Here is a 23,239-nt window from a genome sequence, read left to right as displayed (position 1 = left end):
CTTATATATGTTTTTTTCCTTCTTTATTATGCATTTTCGGCAGGTGCGACTTATACTCCGGTGCGACTTATACTCCGAAAAATACGGTACATATTATTTTGACAAGTGTCATAAACTCAATGTTTTGGGACAAACTCAAGCCAGGGCTCAAACTTGTAGCCATCTGTGGTATGTGTAAGCTATTCATTACTGTTCATTTTAATTTGTTTGTTTTGTTAGTCATTTTCTAAATTTGTCAGCTCACACGACACACAACACAAGGTCGCTATGTTTAATTATGTCTTCCATTATGAGTTTTAGCCCTGCAGAGGAACAAATCAACTTCATAAGCCAATCAGGAGCCTTAAAAGACATAAAAAGTTCAAGTTATTACATTTTACTGAGACCCACAAACATTGTTGCACATAATAGTAAAACAGAAAATATGGGCTTACTCATTGGTGTGTGAAGGGCAACGTGCTCCTGGTATGGGTTGAAATATTTGTACTGCTTCCCACAGAACTCGCAAACAAAGCTCCCCGTTTCTTCAGAAGACAAAAGACAACTGTAATAAATAAAAGACTATGCGCCAGACAGTTAATATTCAAGATGCTTTTATTACATGCGTGGTTATCTATTTAAGCAGGGGTGCCCGAAGGCTCGTTTGTATTTTTTTATGAGCACGCTGCACAATAAAAAATAAAAAAAAAAACTGCAAAAAACTTGTAAAATAGAGCAAAAAGGCACAATGTAAAGAGAAAAAGCTGACAAGTTGATAACTAGTTCAAGTACAGGCCACATATTCAAAGCTAAACCATGATGGTAAGCAGCGGTAAGAAAAACTGGGGTACTTATATTTTTATAAGTACCTAATGCAACACTGCCTTGACGGACAGCATTACTTTACTTATTACTACCGGTATGTAGTTCAACCAACAACTATTTTGATAGTCGACTAGTCATCGACTCTCCCAACGATTAGTCAACTAATCGGAATATGTAATGTACACCTATTAAGAAGCTCTAATTCAGCCCTTGGCTTTTAAATTCCATCCGCTTCAAACATTTTTAGGAATGTGCAACAATTAAGAGAATAAAGATGACTCACTCAATTCAGAAATATTTATTAATACTATAACTGTGCAGGTCATTAGGCTGTTACAAAAATAATAACTATTAAACATGTGATCTCAGGGCGTTCAATCGGTTGCAACTGAACTGCTTGGTTTGCCTTGGAAGTTGTTTCGCTGCTTCAAACGTCTTCCAAGACAAACCAAGCAGTCCAGTTGCGAACGATTGAACGACCTGGATGAATGAGAACCTTCATAGGTATTAAAGGGGAACATTATCACCAGACCTATGTAAGCGTCAATATATACCTTGATGTTGCAGAAAAAAGACCATATATTTTTTTAACCGATTTCCAAACTCTAAATGGATGAATTTTGGCAAATTAAACACCTTTCTATTATTCGCTCTCGGAGCGATGACGTCACGAAGCAATCCGCCATTTTCTCAAACACCGAGTCAAATCAGCTCTGTTATTTTCCGTTTTTTCGACTGTTTTCCGTACCTTGGAGACATCATGCCTCGTCGGTGTGTTGTCGGAGGGTGTAACAACACGAACAGGGACGGATTCAAGTTGCACCAGTGGCCCAAAGATGCGAAAGTGGCAAGAAATTGGACGTTTGTTCCGCACACTTTACCGACGAAAGCTATGCTACGACAGAGATGGCAATAATGTGTGGATATCCTGCGACACTCAAAGCAGATGCATTTCCAACGATAAAGTCAAAGAAATCTGCCGCCAGACCCCCATTGAATCTGCCGGAGTGTATGAGCAATTCAGGGACAAAGGACCTCGGTAGCACGGCAAGCAATGGCGGCAGTTTGTTCCCGCAGACGAGCGAGCTAAACCCCCTGGATGTCTTGGCTCACACCGGCCCTTATACCACCGAAGATGATCAAGAGAAGAATATCGACCCTAGCTTCCCTAGCCTGCTGACATCAACTCCAAAACTGGACAGATCAGCTTTCAGGAAAAGAGAGCGGATGAGGGTATGTCTACAGAATATATTAATTGATGAAAATTGGGCTGTCTGCACTCTCAAAGTGCATGTTGTTGCCAAATGTATTTCATATGCTGTAAACCTAGTTCATAGTTCATAGTTGTTAGTTTCCTTTAATGCCAAACAAACACATACCAATCGTTGGTTAGAAGGCTATCGGCGAATTCGTCCTCGCTTTCTCCCGTGTCGCTGGCTGTCGTGTCGTTTTCGTCGGTTTCGCTTGCATACGGTTCAAACCGATATGGCTCAATAGCTTCAGTTTCTTCTTCAATTTCGTTTTCGCTACCCGCCTCCACACTACAACCATTCGTTTCAATACATGCGTAATCTGTTGAATCGCTTAAGCCGCTGAAATCCGAGTCTAAATCCGAGCTAATGTCGCTATAGCTTGCTGTTCTATGCGCCATGTTTGTTTGTGTTGGCATCACTATGTGACGTCACAGGAAAATGGACGGGTGTGTATATAACGATGGTTAAAATCAGGCACTTTGAAGCTTTTTTTAGGGATATTGCGTGATGGGTAAAATTTTGAAAAAAACTTCAAAAAAATAAAATAAGCCACTGGGAACTGATTTTTAATGGTTTTAACCCTTCTGAAATTGTGATAATGTTCCCCTTTAAACATTTGTCCATTTACAGCAAGACAAGGCAAAGTGCTGATAAAAACAAATAATATTTTTTATGTGAACAAAAGACCAGATCCCACAAAACATTGAAGAAAACCTATTTAATTATATTTTTTGGGCATTCCTTTTTTTCAATGAATAAAGGTGGATTTTGTGAATGAAAAATTGGAACAATAGTTTTCCCTAAAATGTCTTGGCTTTGAAGTCAACTAAGGAAAATGCATTTTGCGTGAAGGCCTATTTTGCCAACAAATCATTAATTGTAGTGCAAGCCAATTTTCGTAGAAAGTTTCTTCGCCGTTATGCTCCATCAAAAAGCAGAATTGTTGACTCAGTTCTGAAGTTGAGAGAGTATGGGACTGTAAAAATTCCTAACTCTAAATTCCTGAAGAGGAATGTGCACGAGTAATTGACAATTGTGCACGATGTATGCAAATTTGCCTTCCGACGCCGCGCAGCTCATTTGGAGCAAATTTTGGAAAGAAAATTACTTTTATGAAAAGCGACCAAGATAACTAAAACTTTGGGAAATGATCACACACAGACTTAAGTTTGGGGTCGCTGGACATTTGTAAGATTAAACAAAATTCGTATGGTTTCTTTTTTGTGGGTCACACTTATCTGCAATAACAACAAACAACACAACATCTAGCTAGCTTCTCAAATAAGAAAAAAAGCATTTTTTTGATGATGTGTTTTGAAAGATGTACACAGGACGTATATATACAAAGTTTAGCTGGCAGACTTTAGCTAATGCTTGGTGCATTTGTAAACAGCTATAATTATGTACAAAGCAAACTATAACCTGCCATCCAAGAATGTACAACAATTCTTCTCAACAAAAGAGGAGAAATATAACCTAAGAAAAATGTAACTTAAAACATGTGTATGCACATACAACACTTAAGACCTTTAGCATATCAGTGTATACAATTATATTTTTAAATGGATTAGGCGAAGAAGTCAACCAATGTACTAACTTGATGCAGTTTAAGAGGTTGTTCAAACTCAAAGTGTTTACAAGGAATGAAAAATACAAATTATGATACTTATTGAAAATCAGATTAATAATCTCATTAAGGGAATTATAACTGACTTAACTATTTATGAAGAGAACTTTTATACATAAAAATCATTGATTGATTGTGCTACATATTGATAACATTAAGTGAACAGATTTGTAAGTAACTGTTATGAAGCAGAAAAGGGGTAAGAATTAAATAACCTTTGCTTCTTCCTACTCCTTTTCGGGCATGTTGTAAAGAGAAATGGAAAATACGTGATGTATCATGTTGAAACTGCATTCATGTTCTAAAAAAAACTTCAACCAACCAAAATGATAGTTAAAGCTATTTTTCACACAACTTCAACTCTCTATTAATAGCTAGCCGATTACCAACTATATGACAGAGGAGTCGTAGACTGCATTCTCCAGATATCCGAAAAGCCTCAACTTAAATGCTCCCGCATAACAGATGTACGGCTATAAAAAGCAAGGTTCGCTTAGCAATATATGTGTGTCCTTGACGTGTTTAGTTTTCACTTGCTTTGTTTTTGCAATGGCCGCAGCCATTTTTCTCTTCCTGTTGCTTAGCAGTCACCTGACACACTGACACGAACATGTTCGTTTCCGTCCGGAAAAACACAAGCGATGAGGTCACTGACAATACATTTTATTATTGATTTTTGTCGACGAATCGATGCACATTACAGGCTATGAAAACTGCAGACTAAAGAACATAAAATGGTCTTACTTGGTCCAATTTTATGGTAGGGTTCAATTGGCTCCTCTTCTTTAAGGCCGTCGATAGGTAGCACAACCTGCTCATATGGATCTAAGGAGGCGGGGCAAAGAGCTACATGTTAGAAGTTGATGCAAAATGCCAGCATGTAGCTTATAAAATCTATTATGTCCGGATGTCCCGCCCCTGCAATTTGCCATGCAAAGCGTGCAGAAAGAAGTTTTACCATCCACTGCATGCAGGTCACGGTGTTCCTGGAAGCAGCTGTAGTATTTATACTTCTTGCCGCAGATGTCACAGGAGTAACGGAAGCCACCTTACAGATGAACAGATAGGAGAGAAATGAGCATTTGTTGATTCAAGGCCACACAGACAATAACATCCTCGCCCTGGCAGACAGTATTTAGTGGACGACCCAAACTGTAATTTGAAGAAGGGTAATAATAGTAATAGAGAATACAAAAACGACACAGGCGCGTGGGTTTTAAAAACAAAATCTTGCTGCAATGATAGGATTTTGTTTTGTTTATGTTATTCACTTGTTAGGAATATCACGTCAGGTGTGCCGGCTAAAAGGACATTAAATTAAGGATGCTAATTTGGCTGCATTAGGGAAGACAGTTCAGCCAGGTGGCTGTTAACAACAGAACATTCAATGCGCCTCTTGGCCCGGTGAAATCCTCTCCGCGGGCCATCTGTTGCATTAACAGCGTGCCAAAAAGAGCTGGTGGAAGGTAAAAATCAATTTCAATCTTATTTCCACTACTCGGGTCTGATGCCGAGGAGCCACCATGGCGCAAATTTACGTGACAAATGGTTGACAGCAAAGCAGTAACTTCTTGATTTTCTGTAACCCACATTACTTGGGTATTCTTACACTGAATATCAAATTCAATAGTTGTAAAGCATGCATTGCCACCAACAATCCAACAGTGACATGGAATAACACATGGATAGTGTATCTGCAAAGTAGATTTGTACATCTCTTTGTGATGGACCATTTGTTACGCATCTAGATACATGGGTTACAGTAAGAAAAAAACCCAATATATTTTAAAAACAGAATGATTTGATAAGATGATGAAGTGAATGAATGATTCTGTGGTTAACATAGGTTGATGGACACAATCTTCTTTTGCACCACTAAAGAACAAAACCATTCCTTCCTGTGCACACACTCCTTTTACTATTTATCCAGAGGAGAAATAGTTAGGACCTTGGCACCAAGCGCTCAGACTAGATCTGAGCAATTTTAGTCTATGAGCATGAAGTGATGAAAACTACTCGGATGAGGGGTCAAACGTCTTTTTAAGACAAACTGAACAGTCAACTCATCAGTTGAGTGCCCTGGGAATAACAATAATGTGGATGAATGAGAACATTCAAAGGCACATTCATCTTCAAATATTAAAAAAAAGCACATTCTATTAAAGTCACATGCTTAGAGTATTTTCAAATTTGTAAAAAAATATACATCCCCAAAGATGCTGTAAGGCATCTTTAATGCTTTAATCATAAAATAAAATGACAACAGAATCACATGTCAATTAAAATTTATTTTTAGGCATGGAGCAAAAAAAGACTCGCTGAATGAACATATTTTTGTTTGATGGGATGACACAAAAATGATCAAATAAAATGTATAAATAAAAAAAAGTCTTAACCTTGAGTCCAATCAATAAAAATAAAATCCAGGGTACTTCAGAGCTGCTCTGAATATCTACAAATGAAGTCCACTTGTCAAAGGTTTTCAGACGTAATTTCACCCTATTGACACAATGGATAAGAACATGCTGATTCCAGAGGTCCAAAATGAAATACCGGTAATCATATTACAGGCATATCTTGGATAGTTATTTGGGGAAGAAAGGGAGTGGTTAGCTGGAGTTGAATGATATGCCAGGCCTGTGGGTATTGACGGACGGCAAAGCTCGGCAACATTCCGCGGTGTTGCAGTTCAGCAACCGCAAATTGGAGGTAATTATTTTGTGGGAAGCACTGGCACTTGCATTGTTTAAAAGATGAACGGTCAACTGACTGCTAGTTTTGTGCAATACCCAGCCTGTTTCTACACGCCATTAATCTAAAAGATTCACTGCTGATTCTTATGGATTGAGCTGGCTGCTACCGATGCATCCGGATCGCTCACTTTACAAACCGGTCGCATCGGTTTATCTTTCACAACAGAGGTAAATAATACATTTTAGATGCATCACGATTGGGACGTGTAGGATTCTGAATCGACGGAAAAACGTCCAAATATTGATTATTTAAAAGGTGCTGTTTGCTACTTCATCACAGTAACTTTTTTCAGAGCAAAAAATATAACAAGTACAGTACCAGGTTTACCAGAATACATTTGTTTGACAATTGTCTATATTTTTCACAAACACAAATGTAATAAAAAAATTTACCGACCCAAATAAAATGATTGGTGTTTACGATGTTTACCCGGTCTCGTCAACACATACGCGCAGGGGGCGCTTGCACACATACAAAAGCAACCCAAAAGAAGCAACAAAAAGTTTGCAGTCATGTTGTTATTAGGATAGAATACACATTCAATGACAGCTAATGCTAGCTATCCAAATTGTTATTATTAGCTAACAACACCTAAAGCTAATGCGAGTTCATGTGTTACGTACGTCATTTCGTACGAGAATCCGTTAAGAGGGCGGGATATACTGTGTAAAATACATTGGAAAGTTGGTGCCCTCTAGGCATCTGTCCAAATTTTGCAAACAGTCCTCTAAGTATGTTAAATAAAGTAATACATAGTAGCACCTATTTAATAATACCACCTTAACAATTGACAACCAAACAATTACACAAGGCGACTTGGTAAAGAATCTGGGTATTATCTTCGACCCAACTCTCTCGTTTGAGTCACACATCAAGAGTGTTACTAAAACGGCCTTCTTTCATCTCCGTAATATCGCTAAAATTCGTTCCATTTTGTCCATTAGCGACGCTGAGATCATTATTCATGCGTTCGTTACGTCTCATCTCAATTACTGTAACGTATTATTTTCGGGTCTCCCTATGTCTGGCATTAAAAGATTACAGTTGGTACAAAATGCGGCTGCTAGACTTTTGACAAGAACAAGAAAGTTTGATCATATTACGCCTATACTGGCTCACCTGCACTGGCTTCCTGTGCATTTAAGATGTGATTTTAAGGTTTTACTACTTACGTATAAAATACTACACGGTCTGGTTCCATCCTATCTTGCCGATTGTATTGTACCATATGTCCCGGCAAGAAATCTGCGTTCAAAGAACTCCGGCTTATTAGTGATTACCAGAGCCCAAAAAAAGTCTGCGGCCTATAGAGCGTTTTCTATTTCGGGCTCCAGTACTAAGGAATGCCCTCCCGGTAACAGTTAGAGATGCTACCTCAGTAGAAGCATTTAAGTCTCATCTTAAAACTCATTTGTATACTCTAGCCTTTAAATAGACCCCCTTTTTAGACCAGTTGATCTGCCAATTATTTTCTTTTCTGCTCTGCCCCCCTCTCCTTTGTGGAAGGGGGGGCACAGGTCCGGTGGCCATGGATGAAGCGCTGGCTGTCCAGAGTCGGGCCCTTGGTGGACCGCTCGCCTGTGCATTGGTTGGGGACATCTCTGCGCTGCTTACCTGTCTCCGCTCGGGATGGTCTCCTGCTGGCCCCACTATGGACTGGACTCTAACTGTTATGTTAGATCCACTATGGACTGGACTTTCACAATATTATGCTAGACCCACTCGACGTCCATTGCATCCGGTCTCCCCTAGAGGGGGGGGTCACCCACATCTGCGGTCCTCTCCGAGGTCTTTCATAGTCATTCTCATTGACATCCCACTGGGTTGTGAGTTTTTCCTTGCCCTTATGTGGGATCCGAACCGAGGAGGTTGTTGTGGCTTGTGCAGCCCTTTGAGACACTTGTGATTTAGGGCTATATAAATAAACATTGATTGATTGATGATAATACAGATGGTTTTAAAAAGTGGAACTGGCACAGACACACAGAGCAAAACATGGCGGGAGGAGAGGAGAAGCCATGCTAACCTTAAGCCAGCTTGATTGTGAAGTAATGAAACAACATAAGACTATGCTACAAGTTTGTTTTTAATTGAATTTGTAGTTATTGTTTAGCTTTCTTTATTTTGAAGTCTCAGTAAACGATAAAAAAAGCATAGAAACTGAGTCGCCAAAGCCTGGGTTGGGTTTGGCAAAGTGCTTCAGTTTTCAGTTTCCGCAGAATAATACACAGGCAAATGGTCTCATTTGTCATCCGCACCATTAACTAGACGGAAAATTTTTGGCAAACATTTTTGTCGAAAACAAAATGATAGAAAAAGTGGTGTAAGATAACTAAGGTACCCCACTGTGTCAGTAAGAAAGTAAATAACTGAAAACTTTATGGGGGAATTAAGCCAAATTTCCCTTTGTTTTTTTAATTTGTTTTTGATGTAAAATCCTATCAAATGCTATTGCAATATTTGTGTATGTGTATGCAGGGTCATCAACTATACTAGCAAAGCATCAAAATGTTACATTTGGCAGCAATGTCATTGATTCCAACATGGGAAATCTCAATCATGTTCTGAAGGTCAACTGCCCATTAAACCTTATCGGATTAAAACATAAATGGTTCTGCTTACATGCGGCATCGTATTATACAGTGCATCCGGAAAGTATTCACAGCGCTTTACTCTTTCCACATTTTGTTATGTTACAGCCGTGTTCCAAAATGGAATACATTCATTGTTGTCCTCAAAATTCTACAGACAATACCCCATAATAACAATGTTTTTTTTTGCTAATTTATTAAAAATAAAACACTAAAAAAAATCACTGATGCACTTTTGGAGGCAATTACAGCCTCAAGTCTTTTTGAATACGATGCCACAAGCTCGGCACACCTATCTTTGGGCAGTTTCGTCCATTCCTCTTTGCAGCATCTCTCAAGCTCCATCAGGTTGGATGGGAAGCGTTGGTTTTTATCCAAAATGTCATTGCTGCGTTCATCTTTGCCTCTATCCTGACCAGTCTCCCAGTTCCTGCCGCTGAAAAGCATCCCCACAGCGTGATGCTGCCACCACCATGCTTCACTCTAAGAATGGTATTGGCCTGGTGATGAGCGGTGCCTGGTTTCCTTCAAACATGACACCTGACATCCACGCTAAATAGTTTAATCTTTGTTTCGTCAGACCAGAAAATGTTGTTCCTCATCATCTTAGAGTATTCCAGGTGCATTTTGGAAAAGTTTTTACTAAGAAATGGCTTCTATCTGGCCACTATGCTACACTATACAGGCCTGCTTGGTGGATTGCTGTAGAGATGGTTGTCCTTCTGGAATGTTCCCAATCAGGTTTTTGGTCACCTCCCTGACTAGACTAAAATTAATTCAGCAATGTACATGGACATCCTGCATAAAATCAACGCTTCCCATCCAAACCGATGGAGTTTGAGAGGTGCTTTAACCAGGAATGGGCGAAACTTCCCAAAGATAGGTGTGCCAAGCTTGTGGCACACCTTCAAAAAAACTTGAGGCTGTAATTTCTGCCAAAGCTACATCGACAAAGTATTGAGCAAAGGCTGCGAATACGTATGTACAGTTAACTTTTTCACATTGTAATGATGGGGTATTGTCTGTAGAATTTGAGGTCAAAAAGTAATCAATTCAATTTTGAAATGAGGCTGTAACAACAAAATGTAGAAGGAGTGAAGCACTGTGAATACTTTCCGGAAGCACTGTTTTGTGTTCCCTTTAATCCATATAAAAAACACTTGCTATTAAAATCATTGAACACAAACATTCACTTCTTCATTTTGTTCTGTTTTTTTTTTTTACAAGCCCTGTAAAAAAAACAAGGTTAAAGATAGACCAATCGTGAACATGCTGGCATGAAAATTGACCATCTGGATTTTAGATACCTCTTGCTGGTTTTGATGAATAGGCTATTTCAGCAAGCAAGTGTGGGAAAACCATAACACTATTCAAACAAAACATCCCAAAAAACAGATCCGTTTAATTTAGGAAGCAATAAAACCATTGCACTTTCACAATACACACATTATATTGATATATTATCAAGTTGACAAAAATGCAACCCTCAAGAATCGAATGTATCATATTTTTGTCAGGCATCCTCTCTGGCCTACTTATTCAAACAAAGCTTTTGGTTCCAGATGTTTGTAATTTTATACATACAACAACAGATTGTATCTGTGGGCATAACACAGACTGGGCTTTTTAATGTTATCCTAGTCTTTGTGCATGAAAGAAGATTTAAAAATAACTCCAGAACTCCGACATAGGAGTATTTTTAGTCCTAATCAAACCTCCAGCATGAATCCTTGGAAGGATTTGAAGGTGCCTGTGGAATAAAATGGCCCCGGAACAGTGGGTCTTAGCCTTATGCTAAGGATGGACTTTCTCACGTCAGCCTTTATTTCAGTTTATAAAAAAAAAAAAACAATAGCAAAGTAGGTGTACAAGTATACTCACTGTTAGGCATTGGTTGTAGATCTGCAACCATGCTCTCAGATTCTATAATGGGTTGAGGGAAAAAGCAGCTTTCTTAGAGCATGTTTAAACACAAACAACACTGAAGCACTGTAGTCTCCTACCTCTGTGTGCCCTGACATGGGTCTGAAAGCAGTTGTAGTACTTGTACTTCTTCCCACAGACTCCACATACATAGGAACCTACATGGGGGAAGGAGTTGAATCAGTTCATGATGTCACTGAAAATTAATTGAACCAAACTTATAGTCCAACAAAATTAAATGTAAAAAGACACATTTGCATTGAAGAAGTACGAGATCCGATTATTTAAACCAGTGGTCCAGGCCTCATGCTACTGTCGTATACAGTAGGTACAAAACAAAATATCAAATTGAAATACTGTACAAAACACTGGACATAAATGCCAACAGCCATGCCGCTTAGCCGGGAGTTTGTTTCGCAGAGAGAACATGATAATGTGGTTTGATGACTGTTAAGTGTTAAGTCCTATTTTGGTAGTGGATTTAATAAAAGCTGTTTAATTTAGCTTTTATTAATCCCCCTCTCCCACCAATCTAAAGAAGCAGAAATTAGGAAAGTTAATTTGTATTTCCAAACATATTTGTTTTACTTTTAATACTTTATCCACATGCTCCATTGCCAATTATTCAAATGAAGGATGTAATTATAAAAAGTATAATGATCAACCACGGTAAAACGGTCGGTATTAGTGCTTTAAAATTAGAATTATCGTAAAACTGTTATTGATAATTGCACTTTGATAAAAGTCACAGACACTGCTCATTTTTTGCGCTAGCACAGCTATGCTAACATAAATACAAGAGACATTAATGTATTATTTCCCCATTAAGAAAGGACATGCCCCAATCTAAACTTGAGCAAACACATTACTGTATTAACAACTAAACTATTCAAAGGAACACATTGATCCTACAGGCTGTGCTTTCTTAGAAAGATCGATTTATATCCAAAGGAATAATGACAACAGTCATAATTCAGAAATTAGTAACAAATTAAAACAGTAGAGGACAAGCATATTCAAACACTCAAATGAAAATAAAATGGCTTTTGGGTAGCCACAATAAATAGAAGAAAGTTATGTGTGTCTATTTCTTTTATTAATTCTTTTTTTTAAACTTAGGTAAACGATTTCAGTGTGCATACAAGTACTTTTTGAGCACATTCAACATATATATCATTATATTCATATCATTACATCCTCAATGCAAATTAAACGATGGCGTCATCTAGCGCCCCCCCGGGCAACCCAACACCACAGATAGATTACAGTCCTGCGGGCAACACTGCTACTTTTAATTTGTTAGTATGAGCGAGGAAAGGTTAAAGCTGGTAAAGTTAGTGTGTATAGTACATATTTAACACACCTATGCACGAATCTGTGCTCTTCGTTGGAGGAGGTGTACCAAGGGCAAACATACCCTCCGACTGAGCTCTACGAGATCCGCCTCCGCTGGCTTTAGGGTCGCTCCCCCCGATGACGACGCAGATCTCTGCCGGGTTGAGAGCGTCTCCGATGCTGCCATTGCTCGTCTCCACTGTCTCGGGCTCCTTCTTTATCGTGACCGGAGGCGAACTGGCGACCTTGTTGTCTATGGCAGTGGATGTCGAGGGTGTTCCGTTGCTCCCGTCACTCCCTTGCTCCTTGTCGGGATTGGGTGCCTCTGGTGCACTCATGACTCCCGCCTCCTCTGACCCTGGACTCCTTGATGGGCGATGAGTAACAGAAAAGCAGAAGAAGGATTTAATGTATGAATGTCGTTGTTGTTAATCTTTTTACTATTAGGTTCCACCACAAATAGTTTGCTTTGCAAGTGCCAAAGTTTTTGCTACCTCCGCTGAAGGTAGGGATGCAACAATTATAGATTTTGACTGTACGATTATAGTCTGAGTAGTAATAAACTAATAAATAATCAAATTTCACAAGAAAAAAATTATAAAACATGTATAAAATCAGACATTCTTTAGAGATTTTGATAACATAGAAATAACAGATATTTCAAGTACAAAATAATAAATATAAACAAAAAGTATTATTGCTAGAAATAAATTAAATAATAAAGGTATTGTCAATATAAGACTAAGATTAAATTTATTGATCACCCAGAGAAAAATGTTACTCAAGTGGGCAATGAACTCAAGTGTTACTGTCATGAACTGCCATCCATGCCTATACATTAATTTTAACAATATATTTTATGCTGTGTTATTAACTGAAATGCACACAATTATATCCCAAAGTAGTGTTATTCTCTAAGCTCCTGATGTTATGTTAGTCTTGTACACTTGCTATATAACTTACAATGCCTAAAGTTTATTCAACACACAGGAAGAAGCATTTTCCAACGTTAAATAGTCACTTAATGAAGCCCTTGACAGGAATACCTTTTGCTGTTTGTTGACGCTGAACTGATTGGGTTTTAACAAACTAACAAAAGACAAAATAACTAAAACATTACACTAACCTGTTTGTTGACGCTGAACTGATTAGGTTTTAACAAACTAACAAAAGACAAAGTAACTCAAACATTACACTAACCAAATTAATAGAAGACAAAACAACTTACAATTACAGAAACCAAATCAACAATAAAAAAAATCAAAATTACACAAACCAAATTAACGAAAGAAAAAAAAATTACAGTTACACAAACCAAATTAACAAAAGATACAACTTACAATTGCACAAACCACTTAGGACTGCATGATTTTGAGAAAAAAACCTAATTGTGATTGTGATTATATTGGCGATTTTTATATTTTAGACATAGTGCATAAAACTGAGAAAGTAACAAGTAAAGGAAGACATGTTTCTTTTAGACTGTCAATCAACCTATTCCTGTTTCAATGTGCTACACAGAACAATATGCAATAACTTACTTTTAAAAATATTTGGTTTTATGCAGACAGAACCACAGTGTTTATTTACAGCATTAAACTGAAGAAATAACCATAAAAAATAATTGTTTACAATACAAAATAGTATTGCAAGTAACCATTTAAAAGGATATACACATGGGGACGCCACCTCCTCTTCTGCTCTGCTTTACTGTGGTGTCCCCCAGGGATCTATTCTGGGCCCCATCCTGTTTGCTCTTTATCTCCTCCCTCTTGGAGAGATTTTTAAAAGGCATGGAGTGTCTTATCATTTTTATGCAGACGACTGCCAAATTCATATGCCGATTTCAAAAGGCCACGGCCCCCTGACAACCCTTCTCAAGAATGTTTTAATAATGAATGAGGGAAAAACGGAAATTTTAGTTTTTGGTCCGGCACTCATTGACTTGGGACCATTGCAAAAATGATGTGTGTCCCAAAGTCACCAGCCTTGGCGTCACTATAGACAGTGATTTTAAACTTGACAAACAAGTCAATAGCGTTTCAAAATCATGTTTTTATCATCTTGATCTTTTAGAAAAGGTAAAACCGTTTCTATCTTTGAACCTTTTTGAACAAGCCGTGCATGCTTTTATTTCAAGTCGCCTGGACTACTGCAATGCACTTTATGCTGGCATTAGCCAAAAAGCTCTCTCCCGGTCTCCCGGTTGTAGTTAGTCCAGACCGCGGCAGCACGACTTTTAACAGGGGCCTGGAAACGCGAGCATTTAACCCCAATTCTTGGGACTTTGCACTGGCTCCCTGTTCATTTTAGAATTGATTTAAAAATGTTGCTGTTTGGTTTTAAAGCTTTGCATGGACTGGCACCTCATTATATATCAGACCTCATCCAAATGTACACTCCTGCGTGCGCTCTAAGGTCCGAGATCCAGCTCCAGCTCGTGGTGCCCAAGACAAGACTTAAAACCAGGGAAGACGGGGCCTTCTCTGTGGTCGGCCCTAAGCTCTGGAACACTCTGCCCCTCCATGTTCGAACTGCTCCCACAGTGGGGTGTCTTAAGTCTCGTCTTAAAACCCACTTTTATTCTCTGGCTTTTAATACTACGTGAGTTGTGTGGTCCTCTGTGTTTTTACATTTGTATTTCTATTTATTGTTTTAATTGGTTTTACCCTTTAAAATCATTTGTATCATATGTATTTTTATATTGTTTTTATATTTATTGATTTTGTTTGAATCTTGTTTCTAATATTTTTGTACAGCACTTTGGAAACATTTTTGTTGTTTAAATGTGCTAAAGTGGATTGGATTGGATTATTTCTCATTACTGTAGAATTATTTACCATTGTACTGGAAGATAAATAATTTTCATCCTAAATAAAAAAAACAAAAAATGAAATGGAATAATTTATGTAAGCAAAAATTTAACTTAAATAAATACTGAACATCTTAAAGTGCATTTTTCCCAGTCGGTAGGACTTTGTCTTTTTGTTTATTGCCATCACGTGATCACAGCATTCTTGCTCGTTTGTTCGTGTTGATGGGCTCATATTGCCCATTCGATCTGAAGCTAAATTATTACCAAAACGGGACATTTGGCTTTCTAATCCGATTTCCCTGCCCTAATGTGTGTTGCTTTACAGCACTTCTTACTAGCAAGTTGAGAGTTGGGTGGCTGTCTGTGCTTGCTTTTGTGTAAAGCTGGCGCCACGCTCTCTGCCCCCTGGGACAAAAAAGTGAATGACTGAAAAGAGGGCTCACTGCGTTCACTTAATTCTATTGTTAAATAAACGCGTTAAGGTGCTGAGAGCGGTGCACAGAATGAAATGTCTTTCTTTTTACCCGTTTAAAGCAAAAGACGAACAAACCAGAGGCTCAACAATTCTGATTGGCGAACATGTCTGTCAATCAAATGCCAGTGCCTCATGCAGTTATGTCATTGCACTAATTAAACCTCAAAGTCAATTATTGTGCAGCCCTAAATTAAATGTTAAATTAACAAAAGCGAAACCAATTAAGAAATTCACAAACCAAAATAACAAAATACAAAACAATTCACAATTTCTGAAAACACATTAACAAAAGGCGAAACAACTTACAATTACAAAAAACAGAAAAGTTATGTCCCAAATCACGGATTGACAGCTAATTAAATTAACAATTTTGTCCATGACTGCAGAGTCATTATTTCCAAATTTGGCTCAAACTAGTGCTAAACTATTAAAACAAAAAAAATGCAGACAAGATTCGAATGCCTGGTTTATTGTGTGAAAATACGATGGATTATAACATTTAAAAGGGGGGGACGGGAATCTGTAGCAGCCATATTCAAACATGTTGACACAAAGTGCTCTCGTCATTATCAAGGACCCATATCTTTGTGTGTTTAAAACTAATATTTCCAAAAATAAACCTATGTGCTGGCAGAGTAACATGAGTTATATTAGTTGCAAATATAAACTGTCCACGTCAACTTGTTTCTGGGGACATGTGACATCTAATCAAGGCAAAAGAGTGCACTACTTGGCTCCAACCAGCCGAGGCACTGTTGATCCATCCATCCCTTTTCTACCGCTTGTCCCTTTTGGGGTCGCGGGGACTGTTGATTCAGTCCCAACTAATTTGCTCTCAAAAGAAAGACGCCATCACATCAGCTACAAAATGCTGAGATACAACCATTAAGACCTCTATTAAAAAGGTACAACTCCTTGGGGCAGAATTTTTCTATGCAAAACAACACAAGCATGAGTTCAGAACATTCAGACTTTGGTCATATCCTTAATAGAATGAGTCAGTCTACAAAAACACTGACAAAAATAGCAGATAGCCATAATGAAAAGGTTGACTTGACTTGTTCTTACAGGACCTTCTCAGGAAATTCTCAGAACGATCACAAATTTACATAGCTTGATACTTCAGCACACAACTATAAAAGGTACTGCAAGGAGAATGTGCTCAGAATGCAACCAAGCAAAACTGGGAGAAACCTGGATGACTGATATCATGGAAGGAGTGGAAAATAGGTCTTGTAATAATAGTACATAATTATGGGCCTTATTATTTTTGGGGAATATTAGGGGGGTTTCTAAATACAATTCGGAATAAAATTCAATCTGAATAAAGGGAAGATATTAGGAAGAGTATGAAAGAGTCACGCAAATACCTTAGACAATACTTTGAAGAGACAAGCTTGAACATGACTTACCAAATTAAGAGTTCAATTGCTTAAAATGTACCTAGGGATGGCCTTTGTGCGTCACTCAAATGGATGTGATGATATGAAAATTTTACATCATACTTATTGTGACCAAAATTATCTCGGTTACCATTATTATCACGGTATTGCTGAATGTGCTAAAAAAAAATTAAAAATTACTTATATAAATATTGGAATCTTTTAACCAATTGTTGTTTTTCAAATAAATAAAAACAAGATAATTTCCTTGGCAGAACAAACATTAAATACTGTTTGGGCATATTATTGTTACCGAAGTGTTTAAATGTTTACGTTCTTCCATTTTAATTTTTTAAGATTTTAGAGTGTTTCTCGTTGCAAGTCCACTCGGGTTTACTATCTGTTGTAGACACGACTGTATTTAATGGGTCTTCACAGCTATCAATCTATCTTGGTAGGGATGTAATGATAGAAACATTTTATATGACGTTATCATTATTATCACAATATTGTTGAATGTGCCCAAAAAGTACGTATACACATTGAAGAACACAAAAATAAAAGTGCAGTCAGTGGGTTCAATGTGCACGATTGAACAGTTTAGTTGCTCAGACAGCAATGTGTTTCTACAAGTTTAGATCGGGGACGTTGGAAACGGGGAAAGACAATTTGTTTTGAACTCAAATTAGCTTCTATAAAAGCTAGCAATTAACTCGCTATCTGATAGCTAGCGATTAGCCGCATTAGCTCTAGCAGCTGTCGCGCTGCGCACTAGCTGGCTTGATTCTCCAGGAAATGAGCAGTGTCACCAGTCTGAGTTTTACTATGTTTGGTTATCAATCACAACTTTATGTTAATCTTAATCTGAAACAGTAATGCTGTTTGTCGTTTATTATTAATAGAGCTAATTGTTAGATTCTCAGTACTAACAGAGCAGAGCCTGTAGGTTCAACGTGCACAATTAAATAGCTTAGTAGTTCAGACAGAAATGTGTTTGTATAAGTATGACGTTTGTAACGGGAAAAGATTTTGACATCTATTGTATTCATGTTAGCATTTAAAAAAATCTAGCGCTTAGCATGCTGGCTTGCTTCTCCATGAAATGAGCAATATCATCAGTCTGTGAGATTGTCAAAGAGAGGTTAATCATGATTTCACGATGATTTGAATTTGAAACGGTAAAACTAACGGTGGGAAGTTTTAACACCGTTTATCATTAATATCAGTAATGGTTACATTACTTAGTCCATAGTAGGGATGTCCCGATTCGATATTTGGATCGGATCGGCCGCCGATATTTGACAAAAAATGCGTACCGGCAAGGCATGGGAAAATGCCGATCCAGATCCAGTTAAAAAAAAAACTCCGGTCCGTGTTTTCCAACGCACAGATTCAAATAATACATTCCACTTTTCTGCTGCTCCCTATTTCCGTTCCGCATTTTCCAGCACACCTTCAACACATCCACAGGTCTATGGATTCTCACGCAGTTGCTTTTAGCTGCTGGCATTGCACTACAGGCTCTTCCCACTCCTTCTTCTGTCTCCTTCTCACAGACAGCAAGCGCAACTTCTTACACATGTCACACGTCACATACGTATACGTCATCTCCCAGCAGAGAGGTAGCAGCATGGCTAACGTAAGCTGTGATGCTAGCGCAGCCGCTAAGGTGCGCGCCTGCTCAAACGTCCTCTGCGCACGGCAAATCTATGCCACGCACAAAATCAAATAAAAAAATAAGCGCATAACAATTTTCGACACACGGACACGACAGAGAAAACAGTTTTCGTCATCATTGTTCAAATATTGTAACGTCTGTCAAGACGTTTATCTCCATTCGGTACCACACGTCCACACCATCAAAATGCCGAGGCAAAAATTTCCACATCGACACCGTATGAAAAGATTAGTGATTTTTTTAGTTGTGATTTCCTTCTCTGCATGAAAGTTTAAAAGTAGCATATATTAATGCAGTATGAAGAAGAATGTTTTAATGTAGACATGCAAGCCTTGAAAGAACATTTTGAAAATCAAGACTACATTTCCTGCAAATGGGTGCATTTCTACCCTATATTTTAACTTTAGATTTATTCTCATATCAAACTCTTTTGGCTGTCTTTTTGACACTTACATCAGGCGCCCCCCTCCACACCCCGGATTATAAATAATGTAAATAAGTCAATGTGATTATCTTGTGTGATGACTGTATTATGATGATAGTATATATCTGTATCATGAATCAACTTAAACAAGTTGAAAAACTTATTCGGGTGTTACCATTTAGTGGTCAATTGTACGGAATATGTACTTCACTGTGCAACCTACTAATAAAAGTCTCAATCAATCAATCAAAACACATAGAATCATCATACTGCTGTGATTATATGCATCAAGTGTTCATTCAAGGCTAAGGCAAAATATCGAGATATATATCGTGTATCGCAATATGGCCTTAAATTATCGCAATATTAAAAAAAAGGCCATATCGCCCAGCCCTAGTTTCAATGATGCCATTTCTGTTTGTCATGTATAATTTTGTCTATTTTGTGTTTATCCTTGAATAAACAGGTCAGTTTCTTGTTACCAACCATTGTGTATTATTCAAACTCCCCTAATTCAGCTGGCTAGTTGTTATCAAGAGTACTAAAACCCTTTTCAACATGATTCTGACAACTAAGTAGGCTAAATAACTTTAAACTTTAATACATGCTCGGATAGGCCAGTATCAGTCAGTATCGGTATCGGTCAGTATCGGTATCGGATCGGAAGTGCAAAAACAATATCAGTATCGGATCGGAAGGTACCATAGCAAAAAGGAGAAAGAAGTGTGATGATGACCATAGAATACAATGTGGCAATAGCCTAGCAATGAAAGAAAGCTATGCATTGTTACCTTAGCTGCTCAGAACAATATAGCTCAGTCAACACTAACAAAGAACAAGAACAACAACCTGAGTCGTTCTAGAATCCCTTTTTAGGCAATTTGGGCAGCATATGGTCGTTTACATGCGGCTTTAAAGGGAAAATGGAAACCATGACATTTAAATGTCAAATGGAGAATATACAACTTGAAATGCCAAATAGTTAAGGTTGAATGCAAAGGGGGCTGGGAGAGATTCCAATTTAGGTAAATTTAACTATACCCACTGCAACATTTTCATTTCTAATCTCTTTTTATTTTCTTTCTACTTCTAAATGCCAGATTGTGCATACCATTTTTTTTTCCAGTTTCATCGCTGAGGTTTTCTTTCCATGACAACATGAGACAATTAAGAGTCTAAGGGTTACGTCGGTCCCTCACACATAAAAGCAAGGCGTCAGTGTAAAAAAACAGAATTATATTACACAATAAAATATCTCCGTCTGTATTTTTATTTATTTTTTTACATATGTTGGCTGTAAAGAAATATGGAATATGGAAATATTAGATGTTTACAAGTATCAATTTCCCAAGACTGAGAGCAAAACATTATTTCGTATTTCATTTTATGCCTAGAGACTGAAACACACCTATTGATATTGCACACCCATTGTTTAGAAGGGAAAAAACGCAGACTCAGCAGGGTGTGTTTTAGCTGTATTTTTTGTGCCATTGGAAAAACCCTTTTATCACAGTGGTCACATGACTGGTGTCCATCCAGCAGACACACTATTTGCATCCCCCTCTGACAACATCAGTACATAATATCAGCAACAGGCCCTTGAATAAAGAAAGCAAACCTATAATCCTACTTATCCATATAATTTAATACCTATTGTGCCCTGTCGTTCTTTGACCATCTGTTATGTCTTTGGAAACAAGCAAGATACAACAAAGCAGAATTGAAAAAAGGTACAACCCCAACACAAATAGATGAAAGTGAAGGTAATGAGCCCACAAGAACACCAAATGGTTTGGAATTAAATGGGCTTTGCATATCAAGGAGGCGAAAATAAGATAAGAGTGACAGTAATTGGCAAGCACAGATTAATAACATTAGGATTTATGTCCAATTGTGAGACATTTTTCAAAACAATTTTAACGCCAAGTATGTTAGGAAACCTCACTGCCTTCTCAACAGTAAACAGTCGATATGCATAGAAAGTGAATAAAAGTGTAATCGTAAGTCATAATCCTGGTTCAGTACAAAGCTTCAGTTCATCGGTCCAGCTTCTCCTCGACATTATAGCTAGCTAAAGACTCAGAATTCAGAAGTGTTTATTGCCATTGTTTGAGAACGGGTTCACAAACTAGGAATTTTACCTGGTGCAATCGTGCAACATAAAACACAAAAGACGGCGCTGTACTGTACAGTATTTGTTGACAGAGTAGACGCAATGACAATATCCAAGGTACTTACAGTACACTTTTTATCCTTCATATAATACATCCATCCATCCATTCATTTTCTACCGCTTGTCCCTTTCTGGGTCGCGGGGGCTGCTGGAGCCTATCTGTGCCTCTTAATTAAGAATACATTTTGCATCCCCCCGACCCCACTCTCCGCAGAGACCATGAATAGCATCATTTGTCAAAGAAATTGTTAGAAGCACACGTCTGAATAACATTGGACCCATAACATTAAAGAAAAAAGGACCAATGAAATATAGATCACCTTACTACAAATAACTTTAACATTTTGTCTCTAACAGAAAATATTTAAAATGCCTCATTTTATCAAAAACAAAAATCCCTATCTAAATTTTTTTTGACTGACTTGACATGACTATAGTTTTGCGTTATCTGTTATTTGCGGTTTCCTACAAAATTAAAAGCATTAATGAACAGCCCCAAAGTTTGATGATTTCATTATTTTTGACAGGGGTTGTACAAACATGGCGTTGGTCGGACTTCTTTACTTATCAGAAGAAGACTTCCCGCGTGTCGTCCAAACCAAACTCTGCGATTAAAGGGAAAAAAAACACCTGGGTTTGACACATCAAACCTCAAGAACCACCCATTAGTTAGTGGAGGTGGGAATCTTTGGGCACCTCACGATTCAATTACGATTCAGGAGCTACGATTCGATTAAAAATCGATTATTGATGCATCTTTAATCTATGTGTATGGATGCAGTTTTCCATTTCTTTTTGTTTCACTTAATACGCGTTTATCACTTGCAACTTTTAAAAAAAAACAATTAATTTGTAATAAGAACCAGTGTTAAATTAATTCCCACATTTATTAAATTAATGAAAATGTGTGCAAAACTGGACCAAGGAGGCCCGATAATAAGGAGCTGGTCAAACTTTAGAACTGTCTGCATTGCATTATTTACAATAAATAAATCGATTATCGGATATTGACATTTACTAATCGATTCTATACCCGTCCATGTCCGAATTGCGATGCATCTAAAAATAGATTATTTTCCCCACCTCTATTAGTTAGTATCTACGCTGTAAAATTAAAGACTGTATCAGTGCCTTATTCCGGTGCGAGTGCAATGCAAACCAGTAAAATTGCATTCACCTGTAACATCCTGGCAGAAGCACACAGTCAACGCTCAGTATTTAACTTTATTTGCGACTTCAACACTATTTGCGGCCCCCGTTACACGTTAGCACCGCAGCACTAGCCTAGCCAGTAGCCACAACAACACACTACTTCCACGAACGAAGTTGCATTCAGGAACAAACTGCATTTTGAGCATCAAATATTAAAACTCAAGCAAGTCCTTTTTTGCACGTTCTCTATGTTCTGTATTGCTGCAATAATATGTTGTCGATTGTACTTCTTATTTTTGAATGTTTTACTTCGTCAACATTTAATTTATATCACTTAAGTATTAAATTACTAGTCTGTTCAACTTGAATGTAACAACTCCCAAAAAATAAAAAGCCCATGTTTTATTTTTTTTATTATAAAACTGTACCGGTATGTGTCGTCAATTTTTACATTACATATGTACCGTGAGTTTCAGACGATAAGCCACTAATTTGTTTCTACAATTTGAACCCTACGGCTTATAAGATGGTGCAGCTAATTTATGGAATGTTCTTTGCTGAGGCCAAAATATGTTTTTTTTAATCAGTAGTGACTATCTAAATGCACTATTTGAATTGTACTTCATTTGTTTTGAGACATTTTACATCCTCTGTCAAGAGTCTACCACTTTTTTTAGACTCCAGAAATAATTGCCCTATATTAGATCATAATGCAGCTACAGTACATGTACCGGTACACAAAAATGAAGGAAATCATCATTCTTCACGCTAAACAATTTTAATTCAGCACTAACAGAGGTTGAGGTTTTTACTTTGCCAAAAATGAGGGAAAGAAACCTCTGCTTTGCAATTC

The 23,239-nt window shown here is 37.7% G+C and overlaps 1 protein-coding gene across 7 annotated transcripts in view; it reads right to left on the bottom strand.

Moving 5' to 3' along the window:
* The window catches only part of znf618 (zinc finger protein 618), an 84,712-nt gene that overhangs the window by 26,512 nt on the left and 34,961 nt on the right, over positions 1–23,239 (bottom strand). For 5 of the 7 annotated variants that reach the window (XM_061927274.1, XM_061927268.1, XM_061927272.1 and 2 more), the window contains 6 exons: positions 12,316–12,653; positions 11,033–11,110; positions 10,911–10,952; positions 4,643–4,732; positions 4,429–4,509; positions 435–524 (listed from right to left, as the gene is read on the bottom strand). In XM_061927274.1, coding sequence (XP_061783258.1) covers positions 435–524; positions 4,429–4,509; positions 4,643–4,732; positions 10,911–10,952; positions 11,033–11,110; positions 12,316–12,625 — 691 coding nt within the window. In that variant the 5' untranslated portion in view covers positions 12,626–12,653. The remainder of the gene's footprint in view (positions 1–434; positions 525–4,428; positions 4,510–4,642; positions 4,733–10,910; positions 10,953–11,032; positions 11,111–12,315; positions 12,654–23,239) is intronic. The other 2 variants (XM_061927271.1, XM_061927273.1) reach the window with 2 other exon arrangements.

This window comes from Nerophis lumbriciformis, linkage group LG32 (genome assembly GCF_033978685.3).
Source record: "Nerophis lumbriciformis linkage group LG32, RoL_Nlum_v2.1, whole genome shotgun sequence".
NCBI classification, from domain to species: Eukaryota; Metazoa; Chordata; class Actinopteri; order Syngnathiformes; family Syngnathidae; genus Nerophis; species Nerophis lumbriciformis.
This window is presented reverse-complemented; position numbering and strand designations above follow the sequence as displayed.